Source organism: Psittacula echo (genome assembly GCF_963264785.1).
Source record: "Psittacula echo genome assembly, chromosome: 5".
In the NCBI taxonomy this organism is placed as follows: domain Eukaryota; kingdom Metazoa; phylum Chordata; class Aves; order Psittaciformes; family Psittacidae; genus Psittacula; species Psittacula echo.
Window position 1 is genome coordinate 71,990,795 of NC_137739.1, and position 20,552 is coordinate 72,011,346.

The following is a 20,552-nucleotide window of genomic DNA, read 5'->3' on the forward strand; positions in this document are numbered from 1 at the left end:
CAAATTATTTCAACTCAAAATTATGAAAAAATATATTAGGGAGAGTAAGAAAACCAAACTGATGTTGACTACATAGTGAAGCTGTGAAGTCTCCTTCATTTAAGCTTTTGAACAACAGATTAGACAAATACTTGCCAAGAATGGTTTATGCGTGTTTAACCCTGCTTCAGAGCGGAGGCAGACTAAAGCACATTTTAATATCTCTTTAAGCTCTACATTTCTATGACTTCTACATCTAATGGCTTGTAGTTAGTGTGTACAGATCGGCTCCTATAAGAAAAATGATTTTATTTCAAAGCTTGCTAATATCAAGCTTTATTAGATCTTGCAGTTCACATGATCACATCTTAATTTTGATTGATAAATACTGATCCTCACAGACTACACTCATATCAGTTTATTAATGCTTACAGAAGTCTTACAAACACTTAACAGCTCACATTTAATTCTCAATTACACTAAAACAGAAGAAAATAAATGTCAGCCTGTTAAGCAGAACTACTTTTACAAAATTATATTGTTTTAGTAAACCATTAAAATCACACATCTGTGTGGTCAAATTTGTCTTTAGTATCGTATAACTGAAACACAGAGCATAGAAGTAATATTAAATGTGCAGCATTCATAAACAGCATTTCCTCTGCACCCAGTATCACTGGACAATGATGTTAGGAAAACCAGGCTGAGTATGCAGTACTAAAAAAGGCACAGCTCACATCATATCAAAAATAGTTAGTTTGCTGGTGGGTTTTTCTTGATCATGTGAAAACAAGTAAGAAACATTTATCTGAAAAGTTTTTAAACACAAACAAAAAAATTAACATGCATTAAACATACTCTTATTTGTTCCTATTGTGGAAACTATACAAAAGGCAAACACCTTAGATCTCTGTTAAACACTAGACAGTTACCTGTTTCATAACAGTTTACAGGAGAGGTAGGATGCAACTAACAAACCTGAAATGAATTGCTGAGCCAAGCTGACAACAATCCCAGTGAGCATGTATTGGTATATGCAACTAAAAAATTAACACACTGACAAGGAAGTAGCACAAAATCTTGCGTTTAAGGAATGTCTATTTCACAGTTAACTAAAGTCTGGGCTTCCACAGACCAGACATGCTAACTGAAACATAGCAAAAAGCTACGTAAAAGATTTTTCAGTATACTACGATGGCAGCAAACATACTACTTATTTCATTTAGCTCTCTCTACTATGCTTCTGATAGACAACTGTTCTTTGCATGAAACAGAAAAGAAAAATACAAAGCTGAAAATAAACACTCACCTTTCCAGGTGATCCGAATGCAAACAGGCCAAGGTCTTCATAAGAAGTTACAGCTGTTAGCAAATGAAAAAAAGCTAAAATATTTCTAACTTTAAAATCACTTGAGAGCTCCAGCTTTGCTTTTTTTCCCTTTCTAAATGAATATAATCCAGGACAGAATTAAAGCAGTATTTATGGTATTTTTTTATTTACAAAATAGCTTTTATATACACTTGTAAAATACAGCTATACACTCTTGCAGAGACTCTTCAGAAACTTCGCTGAATATTAAAAATAGTAATATTTTTTAAAAAAAATAATAAGACATGGCAAACTGCCTTCTCCCAGAGACGTCTGAAAGGGATACTTACTATAGGTGAAGAATTCTGAAGTTAGCCTCAACCACTGGATATAAGATATTCCCATATTTTATTTGTTACACTTTCTTTTTTTCAACAAAGACAACAGAGGATCAGTTTTCCTCTTTTTACTATAATAAACATCGATCACTATCTTGCCACTTTCGAAAACTTGGCAGTATTTATTTTCAAGACAGCTGAAGGTAAACACCTCCCTTATTTGAAATATGTTAGTATAAACAAAACACACCAAAGCAAAACCAAAAATCCTGCCCTTAACTGCACCTGACTTACATAATCACATTAAAATAGCCTGTGGTTTCCTCTATGCTTTTGTTGAGTTTTAGCTGAAGCTCACTTCTAATATTGCTGGTAACGCAAACCAATCCCTCCTCAGAAAGAAGGAAGTCATATTAAAGTTTTTCATTGTTGCTCTGTATTTTGTTATGAGAAACTCAAGCGATATCAAAAAGATGAAAGTATTCTGAGAAACACCACTTACTTTCTCGGTATATAATAAAACAGTCCACAGTTGTAAATGCCTCAAAGGGTAGAATTAATCTCAAACCCACATAATTTTATTGCCGCAACACTTGCTTTCTCTTCTTTGGTTCTATTTGGTACAGTACTGCTTCTACTCCCATCACATCCTAATCTAGGGCACTGCCCTGCAATCTGAGCTGCTGGGGCAGACCTTCACACCTGAGTGAAGTCCCACTGAAGTAAATGAAACAACACACAGGAAACAAGCGTTCACAGAGATCAGATGACAGGACTGGAGACTCACACTGCCGGCTGCCCAAGCTTAGGCGTTTTTATTCCACTGAAGTTCTGCACACAATCAGAGCAATGCTCCAGAATGAAAAACAAACAAAAAAAAAACCCCAAACAAAGCCAACAGAAAACCTTCATTAATTCTCTCATATAATTTCCTCATGGGCGATGTTTCACATTCTAGTCTACTACTTACAGTATGCTTTAACAAAATAAATGTAATGACAAAATTAAATGAGCCAGAGTCAGCTCTCAGCATAAACCTGGACTAATCTCTCCTCTGTTGTTACACGAATATGAGATGTAATCAAACAAGTACATCTTACTAGATTTCACCCTGTGTTTTTCTTATATTTCTGTTTATAAAATTGTTGTTCACAAGAAATCTCCAATGGCATAAAAATATACATCAGTAAAATGCTGAATGTACTGAGGAGAGAGTTGGTTTTGGTTTTACCACAGAGGAACAAATACACAGCACACAAGTATGACAAGGAAAAAACAGAACAATTTTTTCCACACAAATCCAAACAGCAATATGAAACCTTAAAGTATTTTCTATAGTAATTCTGTTTTGGTAATCAGTTTAGTCCTGTGAACACTGGGAAGCACTAATGCTGTAATTTCAAGGATATATGGAACAAAAAATTAGGCACAATTGCCATAAAGATAAATGAGTTCTGCCTGATTGGCTTGATTTCTATTAAATTACTAACACTAAATGGAAATTATCCATCTAAGTGCAAAGTTAAACTGGCAAGTAAGGTACCGCAATATTCATGACTAACTCAAAATGAAACATAAAAGCCATGAAACTTCAAAGTACATCCCACTTCAATTCCCAATTCCTCTAATTTACAGAGTAAGCTTAGCCTTCGACAGCCCAAACCCCAAAACATTGTAGGTCATACTGAATTAACACCGGGAGAAAACGTGGACTAAACTAATCAAAATCCAACACTTGACACTTGGCAATATTTTTCTTGCTAAGCGTTACAGCCTACGCAGATCATGTGATTTTGTCAAAGTCCAAACCAACATAATTTAAAAATTGAAGACACTTATTTTTAAAATTACATTAATACATAAGGATTTTTCTTCTTGATCCTTTAAATTTGTCTAGCTCATTTTTTTAATATTAAAAAAAAAATAAAAATATAAAAATCTTTCCAATTCATTGCCATGGTTTAAACTTAATACTGTAACATTGTTCACAAATGCATGTAGGTTTTATAAAGAAAAATGTTGAATTACCTACTTTGGAAGCAAACATTTAGATTTTGCTTTGTCAAGGCACAACAGGTTGTATTTCTTGCTTTTTAAAGACAATATTCCAAGGAAAAACATGAAATGCTACCTAGCATTGAATTATTTCAATGATTTACAGGAATTACTGAAAGTATAATCTGAGAGAAATCTTATTTTAAAAGCTAAAAAAAAAAAACCCCAAAAACAAACAAACAAACAAAAAAAAACCCCTCAGAACACCGAAGGCTGTAAATCCAGGAAATTTATCTAGACATAGTTCTGGTGTTAGTTCTATCTGACAATATTAGCCGCTAACTAATTACTAACTGTAAAGTCCTAATTTCATTCAAGAGAAATACTTCATCCTGTCCTTTCAGTAGTATTCCTTGCTTTCATTTGTGTGCTTTTTTTGAGGTGGACTGCTGCCTTTGCACAACAATGGAGGAGTTAAACCATTCTTGTATATTAGGTCTCCAAGTTCATCACACCAATAGTTTTCTTAGTTCAAAACGTTTAAATCCTTAATTTCCCTCTCTCACTAGTAGTTCATTTGCAAGGATTTCTTTATTTTAACAAGCAACATATTACCACTTCATGCCTATATAATACAGAACTTCTTAGCCTCAAAAGAGAGGTGAACAAAGATCATAAAAATTTACCTTAAGTTCCCCCTTTTTCTACTTCTTATGGATCTTTCTAGCTACTTGTTTCAGGTTCCAATTCCTTTCCAATAAGCAGAGCTCCAAGAGGGGAACAAAAATTACCAAAGCCTTAATCCTAAATCATCAAGCAGCCAAAAATATCAACCATAAAAGTAACCCTACCTCTGAAGAATATTTTTAAAGAATGTATGAAGATCACGCAACAGATGAAGACAGGAGCAGCAGATCTAAGAAGAATCAGGAAGCATTCATCTGAGAGACCAAAGCTATCTACAGAAAACAAAGCCAGTAAGGAAAGAAACGAAAGCTTTCTCCCACCACCTTTGAAAAAAGGAAAACAGATGAATGGGAAACAATAACCAGGTGACTGAAAGAGATGGGAGACTTCCTGTTATACAAGAAGTCAGGGAACTAGGATTGTTTCAATTAAAAGCAAGAATTAAAACAAATTATCAGATTAGACGGTAGATATTAGAATCTCCTATTTGAGTATGCTTTTTGAATATAAAGCAGTGTAATTACTATAGAGTGCAATGTGACTTCTCATTTGGTATCAAAAATCCTGTAAAAACATGCATTTGTAAAGTGCCAGGAGAATTATGATAATCCAGTATCATTACAAAACCCAAAAGGTATCCATTTCAAACCATAAACAATATATATACTACAAATAGAAGAATGGAAGACTGCTATTTTATTGCTCTTAAGCCTTCACTGAAAGCAACAGTACACACTGAAGTAGCACAGTTCATCAGCACCAAAATAATTTTGCACAGAAATGCAGGATCTATCTTTTTGGAAAGAGGAGAGAGGCATTTTGAAAAATAAATAAAAATTTATTTATGACACTGACTTGTCATAAGAGTTTTCAAAATCATATTTTTAAAGGGCAAATAGTAATCCTTGAAAACATTAAATATTTCAACTTCAGTGAATCAGACTCGGCTATTTGGTAACATGCTGTTAACGACAGTAATTATACTGGGTCATATCATTGTGACATAGATGAGGAAGTATTTCAGAGATAAATCCTTTTCACTTACCAGTCTGAGTGCACATACTGAGCAGAAGAAATACAGAGTAAGAAGCAAGGCCAGCAACAATCAGCAGCAAGATACTGAAAAACACAGAATACTCACAATTAAAGCACTTTTATAAAACAATGCACTTCAAGAAAGCTACTTCTGCAAGAAGTAAGCTACCACAAGACAAGATTTCCTCATTTTATGGCTTATATCCGCTGACTATGGTTCATATGGTCTCTGACCTTCTCAACAGTTGCCAAGTTGCTTCTCATATTGTTCACCAAAGCATGTCACACACTATAGAAGGTGAAAGTCTGACAGATCAATTACTAAAAGAACATAAGAGTGTGTCTAAACACACAAAGATTTATCTCCCAGTGAAGTGGATCTAATGCTTAGAAAATGGTAAAAGTGATAATTCTGGTCACTTTGGCCCTGTTAGCATGTACAGCAAGCAAAAGTGCAGAAGTACAAACAATAGGACAAGCAGATTCACAGTTTCCAGATATGCAGCTACCCTACTCCCAAAGGCTCATTTCTGGAACTAAAAGAGACAGCAGCTTTGAATGCAAATATCAATCTATTAACAGTAATAGCCAAGAAATTGCCACCATGTGGCAATTTAATGCATTGTCTGAGCAGTACTTAAATTAGGCCAGATTTGAATGACTAAACCAAAAAAAGAGGGAAGATCTTATTCAACAATGCTGAAAAGCACAAGCTATTTATTTCCTCCCCAGTTTTTGCACAGGAGTCTTAGTAATCAAGTTTTGTTCCATTTAAAAATACAAGCTGAGTTTAAAAATAAGTATATGTACAAACTGAACACTTACCTAAACCCCACGATCCCTGTGTTGGCCATAGCATAGGATAAGCCAAGTATCCCACTTCCTATGATAGCATTCATTAAATTAAATACTGAGAAACCAAAGGAAGAACCATGACTTTGAGAATCCTGTGAAAAGTGCAGAACAAAAAACAATTAGTGCATGAGGTGTTTTGGCCTTTTATAGGAGGAAAGTAAGGGAGGGGGAAACAGTGAACTTTCCCTTCCTTAACCTAAATCTTAGATACCTAAAGTATCTTTTCTCATTTTAAGACCACACAAACCCTCGTGCATATACAATAATAATGCTGTCCCATAAGGATCTCAAGACGTCTACATCCTGGACAGCGACACTAGTGCTCAAGAAGAGGGCAACGAGGTTTATGCTTAAAAGCAGGCTGCCCCTGCAGAAGCAAGGAGCATAGCAAATGGAAGGACTCCCAAGCGCTCGGCAGTCAGGGATCATACAGGTCAGAAGCAGACCCAGGTGTTCGCTTCACGGGTCCGGTGCTGCCCAGTCCTTCCCGCAGGGCTCACCGGGTATCACCCCCGGGAGCCGGCCCGCACAGCCCCGTCCACCCTACACCGATCCGCCCGACCTTTGCGCCCGTGGGACCCCGCCCGACCGCGCTCCCCGATCTTCTCTTCCAAGCCAAGCACGGCTGGGGCAGGCGGCAAGCCCCGGGGACCGCGACCCCGTGACAGACAGGCAGAGTACTCGGGGAAAGCAGAGCCGAGCCGGCACCTGCCGCCCCCCGAAGGAGCGGGTCCGGGCACTCCCGCGGCCGCAGCCCCATCAGAGCTCCCCACCGCACCGCCAGCCACCCCCTCACATGCACGCTGCCCAGCGGCAGCAGCGGCGCGGACTCCCCGTCCTCGTCCGCCGCCTCCTCATCCTCTGGCTGCTCGCGGGCGGACAGGTACCAGCCCCGCTCGGCCCGGAGCGGCCCAGCCCCCCGCGGCGGCAGCGCCATAGCACCCCGAGCCCCGCAGCCTCGTCTCTGAGGGGAGCGCCGCCGGGGGGCGGGGCCGCCGCCGAGGGGGCGGAGCCTACGATCCAGCCCCGCCTTCTTCCTCGGCGCGGCTGCGTGGCGTCACGGCGGCGGCGATGACGTGTAGTGATGCGCGCGGCTGGGCTCGGCATGAGGTGAGGGTGGGGGCGCTGAGGGGCGGTAGCTGTGGCAACGGGGAGGCCTCTAAGCAGGGGGTCCCGGTGCAGGGGGTCCCCTCGGTGGCCCCGGCCTCACAGCCTCCGGACGGGGCTGCGCAGCTCCGCCAGCACCGGGCGGCCCGGGCGCGGTGGGCCTGAGGCGGTGGCTGTCAGTGGGGCTCCCCTCAGGGAGGGGCGGTGACCCCGGCGAGGCTCCGCCCCGGCGAGGGTCCGTTCGCCGGGTGGGGCCTCAGCGGCCTGCTGGTCTCTGTATATGACGATCGGCGTTCCTGGTGGAGGCCGGTTGGGGCAGATAGTTCTTCAGCAGTTCTCTCCTCCCTGATTTACCTCAGGTTACTCTGGGGGCAGAATGGGGCAAACGGGGACCTCGGTTAGGAGGGCCTGGTAGGCCTTTCCATAATCAGTCTGGGAAGTCGTCTTCTGACGGCGTGGGTGCAGTGCCACCCAGCCACGCTTTTATATTGGGGGTTACCTAACACCGAGAAGCCCGTGTGAACTAGGCCAGCAGTTTCCAGCTAGGGAGAAGGGGAATGTCTCAGGAAAACACTGGGATGCTCAGGCCCGGGATGAAGGATTTCTTCTCTGTAGCAGACATGAAGAATATAATGTTTAGGTTTTTGTCAACAGGGAAAAAAGGTGTGTGTTGCCAAAAACTTGGCTTAGGGAAATGAGCTGGGAGATGTAGGGAGTCCCAGCAAGGAGCTGGGATTTGCAGGGGAGGGAGGATGGGAGCAGGGTCAGCTTTGCTAGGGCTGGTGCTCAGCTCCTTTTTGAAGGACTTATTTTTTTTGTTTTGAAGGGCTTGTTCCCCTGAAGGAGGGCAGTGCCTTTTACATCAAGGTGTAGATGTCTGAGGCAGGCAAGAGGACCAGTTTCCTTTTGGAGCTAGTTTGCATTTCTCTTGTCAACCACCCATCTTAGAACAAACTTCCCAAGAAGTGAGGAAAAATGTCAGCCTCTCACAGCACCTAAATCATCAGTTCCCATCTAGGAGTAGTGATGCTAAGTCAGAAAAGTTGGGCCCCTTTGGACCATGTGTAGTGTAGGAAACTATTTAAAGAAGCGTAAAGGTACATTTCAAGTCCCCATCCTATGAACTGTAAAGAGGAGTTCAGTTACTTGAACAGGCATTACTAATGCTCCTCTGTACCTTTAGGGGAATTCTGCATTTAATTAATGGTCTTTCTGATGTGCAGTTTGTGGAGCAAAGACACTGTGGAGTGTGTAACCCCTTAACCTGGAGGCAGAAATTGCTGAAGAGTGATTATGACCACTATTGCTAATAACTGTTTTCTAGCAATCACTGCTTGGTAATGAATCTTACCAGAGACAGAAAGGATCCAACAGTAGGAATAAGACAGTAGAAGTTTTTCCATTTGGCTTACTAGGCTTAATATCACATTTATTAGAACAAAGGGAGGTCATTGTGTTTTAGCAGAAGGGGATTATGTCACTGCTTAAAGTTAATGTTGAAGTCTAAAAGTACATTTGCAGGAGGACAGAAATTTGTGGTATATAATTCATAATAAAGAGCTTTACTAAACTATTGTGGATTGTTTGGTACAAATGGAAATTCTAGTATAAGAGAACAGCAAATCCATGTGATTTGCAGCCTTTTTAGTGGAATGATTACATAATGTCTATAAAATGAATAATTTCTCTTCTAGGACTTTATGGAGATTGGGATACTCTGCCAGACTACTGAAAACTAATAATTTTAGGACAGCTGCAGCAAATACATCATTTCCAGCAGTTTGGACACTGCTGGCTCAATATTCTGGCATAATACCTGGTCTCTTTGTAGTAGTTAGAAAAAACAGGTTTTTTACAATGCCTGACACTGTGGAGGATAAAGCTGACCTCAAGCTGTATTCACCGCATCCTGGAGTGCGTGGGATGACACAACTCAACAGAGAAGCTTTTAAAAGGACAATTGTTGTTCCAGTTCTGAAAGTCAAGACAGAAATTGTAAATACTTTGTTGAAGTCCCTAAAACATGTGGTACTCCAGCGTCCTGGTCTAAAGCGAGTGGTTGAGGATCCAGGAGATGAGAACAGTAGATTTCTCATTCTGGATCCTCATAAAATACCAGATTTCTCATTGGGAGAATCGGAGCAAGAGGTATTAAACCAGCTTAATGTTCATCCTGAGGTGTCCAAGTATAACTTGGAGCTGACTTATGAGAATTTCAAGTCAGAGGAGATACTAAGAGCAGTCCTTCCTGAAGGTCAAGAAGTCACCTCTGGGTTTAGTCGTGTTGGTCACATAGCTCATTTGAATCTTAGAGACCATCAGCTTCCATACAGACATTTGATTGGTAGGTAAAAGAACTCTTCTCAAAAAAGTAATTCATACATTTAATATATTGTTAAAAAGATATTTAACAATTATTCTACTGATAAGTTATTTACCTGTACAAATAATACTTTTGAGGGCTTTTCACTGCATTGTATTTTGCCTTTAAATAGCCTTTGCCAATGCTGTAGCTGTGCACAGAAGGTGTAGTCTCTCCTCTTACAGTAACTATAGTCTCACTTCACTGAGACTACATGGAGTATTGGGTCAGGGTAAAGTACATGCCTTAGAAAGGTGTTGCATCTGCAACCCTGAATCATCAGAGGAAGGTTGTTCTAATACGTTTAATTTAATTAATTTAACTGTAAACAGCAGTGTTTGTATTTCTTGTAGAGCATTAAAAGATTTTGGTCCCTTAACCAGAATATCTTTTGCCGTCTCTCAGGCCAAGTTATAATTGACAAGAACCCAGGCATCACCTGTGTAGTAAATAAAACCAATATTATTGACAGCACATACAGAAATTTTCAAATGGAAGTGCTTGCTGGAGAGAGCAACATGGTAACCAAGGTACAGTTGATTTTTCTCCTCTTATTTTAAATTTAATGTACTAAAACCCAAAGACATCTACTGGACAGATGTGCTGAAGAGATGCTGTTAAAACTGATCCTTTACATGTTGCCCTTCTTGTCACCTGTTCTAGAGTGTAAGAGTTGGCAGTTACTTCTTCACTCATTTGTCCTGGTCTGCCAAGGGCAAACTGACAACCATAAGGATCATGAAGATACGTATTCTTTGAAGTTCACAGCCTAGATTTTAATGATCTAGAACAGCATGTCATGATATTTTACTGATATGTGACAGTAGCAGGTTTCTTGCAGACATACTAATTACAAACTTTGTAGTAGGGGGTGTTGCTCACTCTAAAGCCAGCATATTTTGTGGATTTGATCTAAGAAATTGCTGTTTCTTCATTTCACCAAGCCTTGTGCAGCAGCTGGTTTGGAATGTAAGAATGTGTTTCTAAATCTCAGTGGCTTTGTAACGTAGGCAAGATTTTGCCTGTGCCTTTTCCCTTTCTAGTCAGCAGCAAGACAAACCTCATTTCTCCTGTGTTTTGACATTTTTCAGGTGTGAAGAACTACGTAACTGCCATGCAGGGTTTCTTGGCTTTAGCTGTAAACTTGGCCACTGGTTCAACCAAAAAATATTTTTCCTAACTGTTAGCAGTTCTGTGCTTTTAGAAGAGAAAATATTAGATTACAAAATGAAAATGTTGAATAGCTTGGTAGAACATCCTGTACATGCACAGAGAAGGCATTTGAATTGTCAAGGCAGAAGTGACAAACACTATGCAGAGGGTATTAGTTCATTAAGCACACATCTAGCACACCACTGAACTGCACACTGAGTAGTGCAGATGTTTCAGTATGTTTCTTGCTGGCGAAGGGAAAGAAGCAGTGATGTGGATACAAAGATACTTCAATTCACAGTCACACAATTCAAGTGTGGTGGTGCGAAGTATTATCTTCATTCTCATCTGAATATGTTTTCTTTTTAGGTCTGTTCTCAAGGTAGTGCTCATCCCAAAGTTTGGGTTTGTATCAGTTTCTAGATGCTGTCACCTTGAGAGATAAAATATGGTATTTTTTCAAACTGCAGGGTGGCTCCCAGGGACTTTGAATTTTGGTGTTGCCATTTGTGTGCTGTATCATTCTCAGACACTTATTTACTATGTGTACTCCACTGAGGAGAGCTCAAAGGCATATTCCCAAGGTCTGCTTTCAATAGAGGAGCTGTCAGCCAGCCACAAAAAAAGCCTCAGATTATTATCTTTTTAAATGGTAAATTTAAGTTGCTGTATTTCCACCTGGTGATTGAGACATCCATAAGCCAGCCATCTGGATTGCCAGTTGGAACATTCCTTATGGCTATTTCTGTTGAGTAGATCTGTTTATATAAGACTCATGTTTACTATTAGTGGGACAAATGTCAATTACATTTTGATAAAGTACCTTAATTTTTAGCTGTCTTAACTACTGATAGTGCTTAAATATGCCTGCAATTTGAACACAGAGGCTTAAGCAAATGTTTTGGACTTTCAGGTCAAAGAAAATAATATTGCATATGAATTGGACTTCTCTAAAGTCTACTGGAACCCACGTCTGTCCACCGAACACAGCCGTATTGTTGAGCTTTTGAAACCAGGTGATGTCCTTTTTGATGTCTTTGCTGGGATTGGACCTTTTGCTATTCCAGCAGCAAAGAAAAAGTGCCATGTATTTGCAAATGATCTCAATCCTGAATCCTACAACTGGCTCCTGCACAACTGCAAACTGAACAAAGTAGATGACAAAATTAAAGCATTCAATATGGATGGCCGGGACTTCCTGCTGGGGCCAGTAAGAGAAGAACTAAGTAAAGACCTCCCGTTTCAGAAAGAAGAACAAAAAACCTCTTTTCACATAGTTATGAATTTGCCAGCTTTGGCTGTTGAATTTCTGGATGCTTTCCGGCATCTCTTGGTCAGAGAACCATGTGGCACTGCTGGTCTTCCCACAGTGCACTGCTATGGTTTCTCCAAACATGAGAACCCAGCCAAAGACATCCAAGAACGAGCTGAAGCTTCTCTAGGAACCTCCTTGGATGGGCGCTGTTCTACTTACCTGGTTAGAAATGTTGCGCCCAACAAGGAGATGCTGTGCATTAGCTTCCAGATCCCCATGGATGTGCTGTACAAGAGGCCCTGCCCTGATGAAGGTAAGGAACAAACCTTCTATGTGGCACATGGATTTCAGGCTACACCTTGTGCTGTCTCAGGCTGGTCCCACCTTGTCAGCCCTGTGGGCCACTCCAGCCATATGGCGAGGATCCTATGTTCTGTTGTGGAGTGTGGAGGCTGCCAGCTGGAGCCTGCACATGTGCAGCAGCTGCAGGGCTTCACACATGCTCGGTGACAGCGGTCTTCTCCTCTGATCCCAGCATGAGCCTCCACAGAAAAAATGGTGGACTGGATAGAATCATCCCACAGGCCATAAACCAGAGCTTTGTGCCTTAGATCGCATTATAGGGGAGGATAGGGTGTCTAATGCCAAGCACACATTTCTGTGAGCTAAATACTTCAGAACTGGAGCTTCATTTTCACCCAGGGTGGAATGGCGTGCTTCCAAGAGATGAGTCCCAGTCCTGACCTTCTCCCTTATGCTTGTGCTGACTCAGTTTAGGTCTGGAGTCACTGCATCAGCAGAATCAGCTTCTGTACAATTTAATTGAGAAACAGATATCTTTAATTGAGAAACTAGAGATCTTTAATGGTGTATTTGAGTTTTATTTTTTCATATAATCAGCCACTTGTTTCTTGAAGTACTTGCAGAAGCTCATTGGTTTCAGTGATCTTGGGCTTTGCACTAGGTGAGGAGGAGGGAGAGGGGAGACTTTCAGCCTGCAGTTACGTGAACTGGAGGAAAGAAGGTTTTGATGAAACTTTGATGCAATTAAGCTTATTTTTACACTGTTGTTGGGTAGCACTGAGATGTAGGTCAAAATGTACCTCAATACAGGATTTTTGGAAGTATTTAGTAAAAACCCCCATTACTGCTGTAACAGTTTTCGTTCACGACTAACAGTTAATCCCAGTTTTAATTCTAATCTCTTCCTCTTAAATCCCTGAAGTGTTACATGGTTTGTGGTTTAGTTCAGTCTGTTTAGTGTACATTAAATAATTGACTTCTTCTAATGTTCTTCCAGCAAAACAAGCCTCCAAACGTCTGTGTACCAGCAATGAGTTTTCTGAAGAGAAGTTTCTGAGCTGAAGACTAGAGTTACGGTAACTACCTCCGTAGTTTAAGAGGTACACTAAGATTACCTCTGGTTTACTCTTTGAGTTATTTGAAGCATACTGCCTGTGTTGCTCATCTCTGGTGCTGAGGTGCAGAATGCATGTTGCACCTTTCCTGTCAGCCTTCCTTCCTGCAGTTACCTTTTCTTGGTTTTCACTGTGGGATCGGTGAGCAGATTGAAAGTGTTGCTACTACAAAAAACTAAAACTTTGCTTTTATGTAATAAATGTGTTTTGGTATTTTTCTGCTCTCTGTTGTTTCACGCCCCATGGTAGATCAGTGGCACAGGCCAGAATAGTTTTCTGCTGTGTCACTTTGATAATCTGGGGCTTGTGGTGAAAACAGATTTTTGTATTTTGTTGGGACTTGTATAACCCTTGGTTGGATTCTCTCTGACAAACCTGTCTTGTGTCTAAGAATATGGGATTACTGCTTGCAGATGCAGTAATAGCTCCTATGTAAGTGCCATCACCTTTCAAAAACCTGACCCAAGATAAAAGAAAGTCCCAGATGGCCACAGGTACTTGTTCCTAGGCTTTTGAGGAAGAAATGCTTTTTAACACTGAGATGTACTTAGGGACTGGAAGTAGTCAGTTGGCTCTTAACTTAGCATTTGCCCACCATTAAAGCAGGAAAGACGCTATAACACTGTTGGCACATTCACAGGCGTTGAAGTGCAAGACTGAAACCAAGTACCCCGCTCAGTGGTCTCTTGCCTTGAACCGCATCCTCCTGTGGCTTCTCTGCCCCTACTGCCTCCCAGCCTTCCCCTGCCTCAAGCTGCTCCTCTGGTGCAGTCCCAGAGTGATCTTGCTGACTGGCTGCTTGTATTCTGCAGGGATTTGAAAAGCCTCTGCCTTTGATGGCCTTCACTTACACATCCAGACTATTGTTGGGCAATGTCAACCACAAACAGTTTATTTGGACAGAGGCCTTGGTTCATCCTCTCAGTTTCAGACATTTTCTTTCAGTCCCAACTCACACATAGCAACTGAGTGAGCAAATGTCCATCACCCTGGTCCTGCTGTTATGGCTCCATCACTGGGGCCTGCAGCCTGGTGTCCTACTTCTCACCCAAACAATTGGTAAGGCCCAAGGGTTTTGCATTACTGCCTTTCCCTTGGCTCCACAGCCAGGGCTTCTGAGCAGGCCTTTGGAGGTCTGTTGTCTCTGGACTGCATTATCAAACCAGGGGTCAAAAATCATCATGACTCACTCCTACTGTCTTGAAACCTGCTGTTCCAGCCCCAGCATTCCTCTGCTGCCCTTTAAAATAGTATCTCAACAGCTGCAATCTGTTTGTCATCCTGTTGTCAATGACAGGCACATTGTACGCTCTCCCTACCAGCCACTGCTCCTCGAAAAGCAATGTGTGCTGTGGTTGCTGTTTGCTACATTTTCTGACATGCTGTGTGACTTCCTACCCCTGCCTTGCGGGTTTCTCATAAACATTCAAAAGCTGCTCTTGGTCTCCAGCGCCCTCCACAAACCCTGCTGTAGCAACAAGGCCCTCACCACCCTGGAACAATGTAGCCACCCTGTGATACACACTAAGGGGCCTGTCCGTACCGCTGGAAACTGCAGGTCCCTTTTTGCACGCTGCTTCACAGTCCAAATTTAGGACTTCTGGCACTCCTGCGCTAACAGAAACATGGCTTTAATCAACAAAATGGGTTAGTAAATCTTAAACTCTTAAGAAAGAAATCTATGAGGGATGGAAAAAGGGACAAGCCAAGTGAGCCTAGAAATATTGTCAGGGTATGCAGGAATGAAAAGAGGAAGGCTAAGGCCCACTTAGAATTGAGTCTGGCAGAGAGCATTAAAGACAAGAAGAAGGGCTTCTCAAAGTCATCACCAAGCATGTAAAAGAAATCAAGTTTGCTGATATCAAGCTAGGCGACTGGCTGATACACCTGAGGGTTTTGCTGCCATGCAGCAGGACCTTGACAGGCTGGAGAATTGGGTGGAGAGAAACCTAATGAGATTCGGCAAGAGCAAGTGCAGGGTACTGCACCTGGAGAGGAAGAACCCTAAGTACCAGTGCAGGCTGGGGCTGACCTATGAGAGAACAGTTCAGCTGAGAAGGACCTGGGAGTGTTGGTAGATAAGCTGACCATGAGCCAGCAGTGTGCCCTTGTGGCCAGGAGGGACAATAGTATCCTGGGGAGCATGGGGAGGAATGTGGCCAGAAGGTCAAGGGAGATGATCCTCCCGCTCTACTTGACCCTGGTGAAGCCACACCTGGAGTACCATGTCCAGTTCCAGGCTCGGTACAAGACAGACAAGGAGCTACTAAAGAGGGTCCAGTGAAGGGCCACAAGGATGGTCAGGGGTCTGGAGCATCTCTCTTATGAGGAGAGACTGCGGGAGCTGGGCCTGGTTCGTCTAGAGCAGACTGAGAGGGGATTTCATTAATGCATATAAATATCTCAGAGATGCCAGGAGGATGGTGCCAGACTCTTGAGTGGCGCCCAGTGACAGGACAAGGAGCACTGGCCATAAACTAAAGGACAAGAAGTTTCACTTCATCAAGAGGAAGAACTTCTTTACGTTGAGGGTGGCAGAGCAGAACAGGCTGCCGAGCGATGTTGTGGAGTTTCTCTCTCTGGAGACATTCAGAACCCACCTGGACACATTCCTGTGTAACCTGCTTTAGGTGGCTCTGCCTTGGCATGGGGTTTGGACCAGATGATCTCCAGAGGTCCAGTCCAACCCTAATGATTCCGTGATTCTGTGAAATTTGGCACCTCCCTCCACCTCCCTTAGCAAAGAAAGCACTGAGTCTGGAATAGAGCTTATTCTTCTCTTTATTACAACACAGAAAAAATCCATTCATTCAATGCACTCCTCAGAGCAGCATTCAACAGCTATTAACAGATGACCCATAAAACGTGGGCCAGGCTTTACTCTGGAGGCACACGCTATCCTGAGCGGTTTCCAGTCTCCTGCAGTTTATACACGCAGTCATGGCAAAGACCGGTCCTGCCACAGAAAGACCATCTCTGCTGCAATAAGTCCACATTCTGCTATAAGGAGAGGGGAAGGAACACGTAAAACCAGCAGATTGAGTGACAAGGGTCATCCCAAAAGCCAGACAACAAAGGGAGGTTCCTGCTCAAAGAACCTCTGAACACACAACAGAAGCAAATGGAGCTTATCAGGGGAAAAAAAACAAACCCAATTTTGACAACGCTAATGACTTAGCCTTGTATCAAGGCTTCTTAGATTTCTTCTAGAGAAACTCACTTGAAAGACTTCCAGCTAAAGATCTGTTTTCCAGACAAAGGTAAGAACCAAAGGACATTGGTAAGGATCCTGCACAAGAGTTGTGTCAGCACAGTTCCAAGGTTTCTCATCTCATCCAGCTGGCAGGAGGAAAAACCCACTTGTCTAAACTGGAGAAACTAGTTTTAGGGGAAGAAAATGTAGGCTTGAATATTGATGCTAAATGTTATAATCAAAATGGCATTTATATGCCTGTGCAGATAAAACCCTGCAATAAGAGTAAAACCGCAAACTTTTTTATTGAAGTCTGGCTTTAAAAAAAATATTACAAGTGTATTTCTTTAAACCTCCAGCATACACAGCTGAGTTATTCACATCTTCCATTAGACATGGCTTAATGCTTCAGCCTCTGTCAGCTCCATGACTGCATGTGCTACATGACTAACGAGTTTCCCTCTACAGAAAAATGCATCGACATTTTACAAAGGCTTTTATTTCCTCTAACACTTACACACAGCTGGTTTTACACAGAAGAGGGACTGTGGTGTAGCCATTGTGCACATGGCAGCAATTTTACTCCTTGCTCCATTTGGTGTCCCTTGATCAGAGGCTGATACACGCCGGCTAATTGGGGTGCCAGAAAAGACCACTGAAGGCATCCTGTAAGGCTCGGCTGCAAGCAAGAGAGGAAGTGTAACCCCCAGCGACATCCTGCGGAGAGGCGGCTCGCACATGGGTGAGATACCTGAAACAAAGAGAAGCAGCATTTCAGAGCAGAAATAAACACATCAGACACCTGTGTGGTTCTCAGCACAGTCAGGTCAAAGATACCTTTTGGGAGAAAGCAAGGAGATGGAGCTGCCCACTGCTAGCTGCCTATGAAGGGGTCAGTATAAAGCTTTACTAGTTGAAATGATGGCAATGCCAATGCACCTTCAGATAAGCTGCCCAGCAAACACACTGAAAAAACCTGGCTCTGGCAACAGGCTGCACAGGGTTAAGAACACTCACTGGATTGCATTTTGGTACTTACTCTGGAGGTAGGGCTGCATTTCTTTCTTGTAAGATGATAATGACACAAGCTTTCCTACACTCCCACAGAAGTCAGAGTTTCAGCTCTGTCCAGTTAGCACTGTGCGTTCCCAAGAGCCAACCATGCCGGTTGCTCTGATAACGACAAGGCTAAACTTTCTGCTCTCAGACCTATCTGTATCTGCAGTAGGTCCACTGACACCAGGGAATTAGGTCTGTGGAAGGCTGTCATTTCGGCTAAAGCAGCTGCTGAACTGCACCATGATTTCATCATCATCATCTAAGGGGCATGTAGCAACAGGACAAGGGGAAAGGGTTTTAAACAGAAAGAGGGGAGGTTCAGATTAGACATTAAGAAGAAATTCTCCCCTGTGAGGCTGGTGAGGCACTGGCACAGGTTGCCCAGAAAAGCTGTAGATGCTCCATCCCTGGCAATGTTCAAGGCTAGGTTGAATGGGGCTTTGAGCAACCTGGTCTAGTGAAAGGTGTCCCTGCCCATGGCAGGGGGGTTTGAACTGGATGATCTTAAGGTCCTTTCTAACCCAAACCAGTCTGTGATGCTATCATCTTTGCCACCAAATTTTACACCAAACCAGCCAGGCTGATGCTGAACCATGCTGCCTGCGCTAGCCCTGCTGCAAGCTCTTGGCTCCCCTCAGCCCCTTCTGAGGGCTTATACCCAAGGGCTCCCACTAAAGGTGTCTGCTCAGGGGTATGTGGATGGTTTCATTCAGTGCTTTAACCACAGAAGTCCTTGCATCCCATGTAAGACAGATATAAGACCAAGTTCTTGGCTAGTTTTGTACCAAAACCATTTCAAATACAAAGACAGCCACAGGCCCAGCACAATCAGCACAATGACCGCCCCAAATTCCAAACGCCAGATAAAATACCATAAATGAGAACTGCTTTTCAGAGTGGCCATGTGAGCCTCTGAGCTTCAGCTAGCTGTTTTGATTCATTGCTCGGTACATGTTGCTCCTGGGAAGGTTGAGTCACTCCACCTCTGGCTTGGCAATTCAAGCATAAACTTGCAAAATGCATACAGCCTTTTATAATGTTATCCTGAGAAACCTAAACCAGCTGCACTTCTGGCAGGAAAATACAGGACCACCAGTAAAATATCCAAAACAGTTGCATCTTTTAATTTATGACTGTACACTGTTTCCATAAAGAGTATATAAAACAGGTCAGATTTTATAGGTAAGACATAATAAACAGTCATACCCATTGAAGCCATAAATGTGTAGAAAAAGAGGTTACTTAGAAATGATTAATTACAGTTTTAAAACTGTATTTCTTGCACCTAATAACCACAATGCACAGACATGAGCAACATTTCTTAGTGATTGCTGGTGATACTGAAGCTGAGAGACTGAATTTGCCTTCTGCGGCTAGGCTGAGGTGAGCTCTGCTACTTGGTACTAACGTGGAATGGAGCCCAATCCTCACTGTTGGACATGGGTTTCCATCAGCACAGCAGAGACCCTGGGGCACAAACCCACTTCACAGTGTTTAGTCCAAAGGGAATTGACAAACACAGCAGTAAAGCCAGTCCTTTCTCTTCATCTACAGGGGAAGCTGGTCTGCAGAGAGCTCTAGTTTTGAGGGAGAATGCACTTAATGGATTTTAACTTCTTTTTTTAACATTCTTATTACTTGTCCCTTAATATTTTAGGAGGCAAATCTCATCCTTCCCAAAGGCCTTTTACAACTGCTGTATGAAACAAGAGCTCCTTCCCCCAGCCAGTAATGATGAAGGAATACTGACAACAACAAATAATTTCCTTCGAAACACTGGTGTGAAACTATCTCCACCCTCCAAGCCAGAGAGTCTTATAAAAATCAATTCCCTCTCAGATTTCACATCTGTCATATTTTTTTTCATTGCAGAAACTTCAATTTTCCACTCCTGCATGGAGCAGTCCAGAGAAAACAGGAGATTACTTTATGTTTCTGCATTAACAAAGGTCGGTTGTGTTTTTCATTACTTTTCTTATCGTTGTTACTTATATAGCACTAGAAGGAGAGAGACAGAGTCTATTGTTTCCTTTTTTTAGGTCACCTGAAATTGGGGCATTAGTTTCATAACACAACCTGATTTACAGCTATTACAGCACTTATGGTTAATTGGTATGTGATCTCTGAAGCAATACAAAATCATTGCTAAAAAGCCTCCGATCAACTTCTACTATGGCAACCTGTGTTAATTACCCTTCCTCCTGTGGAACAAGCATGACAAGCTGCTGGCTGTCAAGTGAGGTCTTTGTTTTCTTGTTAAGTATCTGAACTTACTGCTCTTGACTGTTTAATTACTGTGGTACATCAGGCAATTGCAAAGAATCTGCCACTCAGAAGCCACACAATGAGAAATGAATGTTTTGCCAGCTTTTCCCCACCTATCACCATCTGTGCAGCCTGAATCTGGCTGTGCCCTTCACAGGAGAATCTCTCTGAACTGGATTCCTGGGGTTTCTGGCAGAGGTCAACACATCTTTTCATGTACACCTTTACAACAGCAGCAGGAAGAAGCGCCTGCCAAGTTTTATTTCCAAAAAGTCAAGCTCCGTTAGGTCTTGGGACCTGGAGGTAATTGCTCTCACTAGTTAGCAAATTCCAGCACACTAGGTCTGTTTTTCATAGGTTTATTTTAAGTATCTGTAAATCTTATAAGCAGAAACCAGGAAAGAGAGGTTTGCTTTTTCTGGTGCAGAGTTTTTTAGTGCAACTTGTTTTTACTGAGTGCAGACTGTAGTTAAAAAAAGCCTGCACCATTATTTCTGAGCAAGGCTAAAGGGCCGTGTGTTCTCTGCCCCATGGTTTCACACT

General features: G+C 42.3%; 3 protein-coding genes across 4 annotated transcripts in view; 1 reads left to right on the forward strand and 2 right to left on the reverse strand.

Annotated features, from left to right (window-relative positions):
- The window catches only part of SLC38A6 (solute carrier family 38 member 6), a gene marked incomplete at both ends in the record, with an annotated part of 39,114 nt that extends 31,979 nt beyond the window's left edge, over positions 1 to 7,135 (reverse strand). The window contains 4 exons of the mRNA XM_080619508.1: positions 1,289 to 1,341; positions 5,354 to 5,427; positions 6,169 to 6,290; positions 6,995 to 7,135. Of these exons, the coding sequence (XP_080475634.1) occupies positions 1,289 to 1,341; positions 5,354 to 5,427; positions 6,169 to 6,290; positions 6,995 to 7,135 (390 nt within the window). The remainder of the gene's footprint in view (positions 1 to 1,288; positions 1,342 to 5,353; positions 5,428 to 6,168; positions 6,291 to 6,994) is intronic.
- A 144-nt stretch (positions 7,136 to 7,279) lies between these two features.
- Positions 7,280 to 14,247, forward strand: TRMT5 (tRNA methyltransferase 5). Of its 2 annotated transcripts, XM_080619088.1 has the most exons (6): positions 7,280 to 7,308; positions 9,000 to 9,649; positions 10,073 to 10,197; positions 11,733 to 12,387; positions 13,375 to 13,453; positions 14,133 to 14,247. In XM_080619088.1, the coding sequence occupies exons 1-5, from the start codon at positions 7,283 to 7,285 to the stop codon at positions 13,437 to 13,439; spliced, it is 1,521 nt and encodes a 506-aa protein (XP_080475214.1). In that variant the 5' UTR covers positions 7,280 to 7,282; the 3' UTR covers positions 13,440 to 13,453; positions 14,133 to 14,247. The 2 variants fall into 2 exon arrangements, with proteins under 2 accessions (XP_080475214.1, XP_080475213.1); XM_080619087.1 differs by lacking the exon at positions 14,133 to 14,247 and having other exon boundaries at positions 13,375 to 13,465.
- Positions 14,248 to 16,370: 2,123 nt separating this feature from the next.
- The window catches only part of MNAT1 (MNAT1 component of CDK activating kinase), a 123,567-nt gene continuing 119,385 nt past the window's right edge, over positions 16,371 to 20,552 (reverse strand). Inside the window, exon 8 of the mRNA XM_080617138.1 lies at positions 16,371 to 17,436. Coding sequence (XP_080473264.1) covers positions 17,316 to 17,436 — 121 coding nt within the window. The 3' untranslated portion in view covers positions 16,371 to 17,315. The remainder of the gene's footprint in view (positions 17,437 to 20,552) is intronic.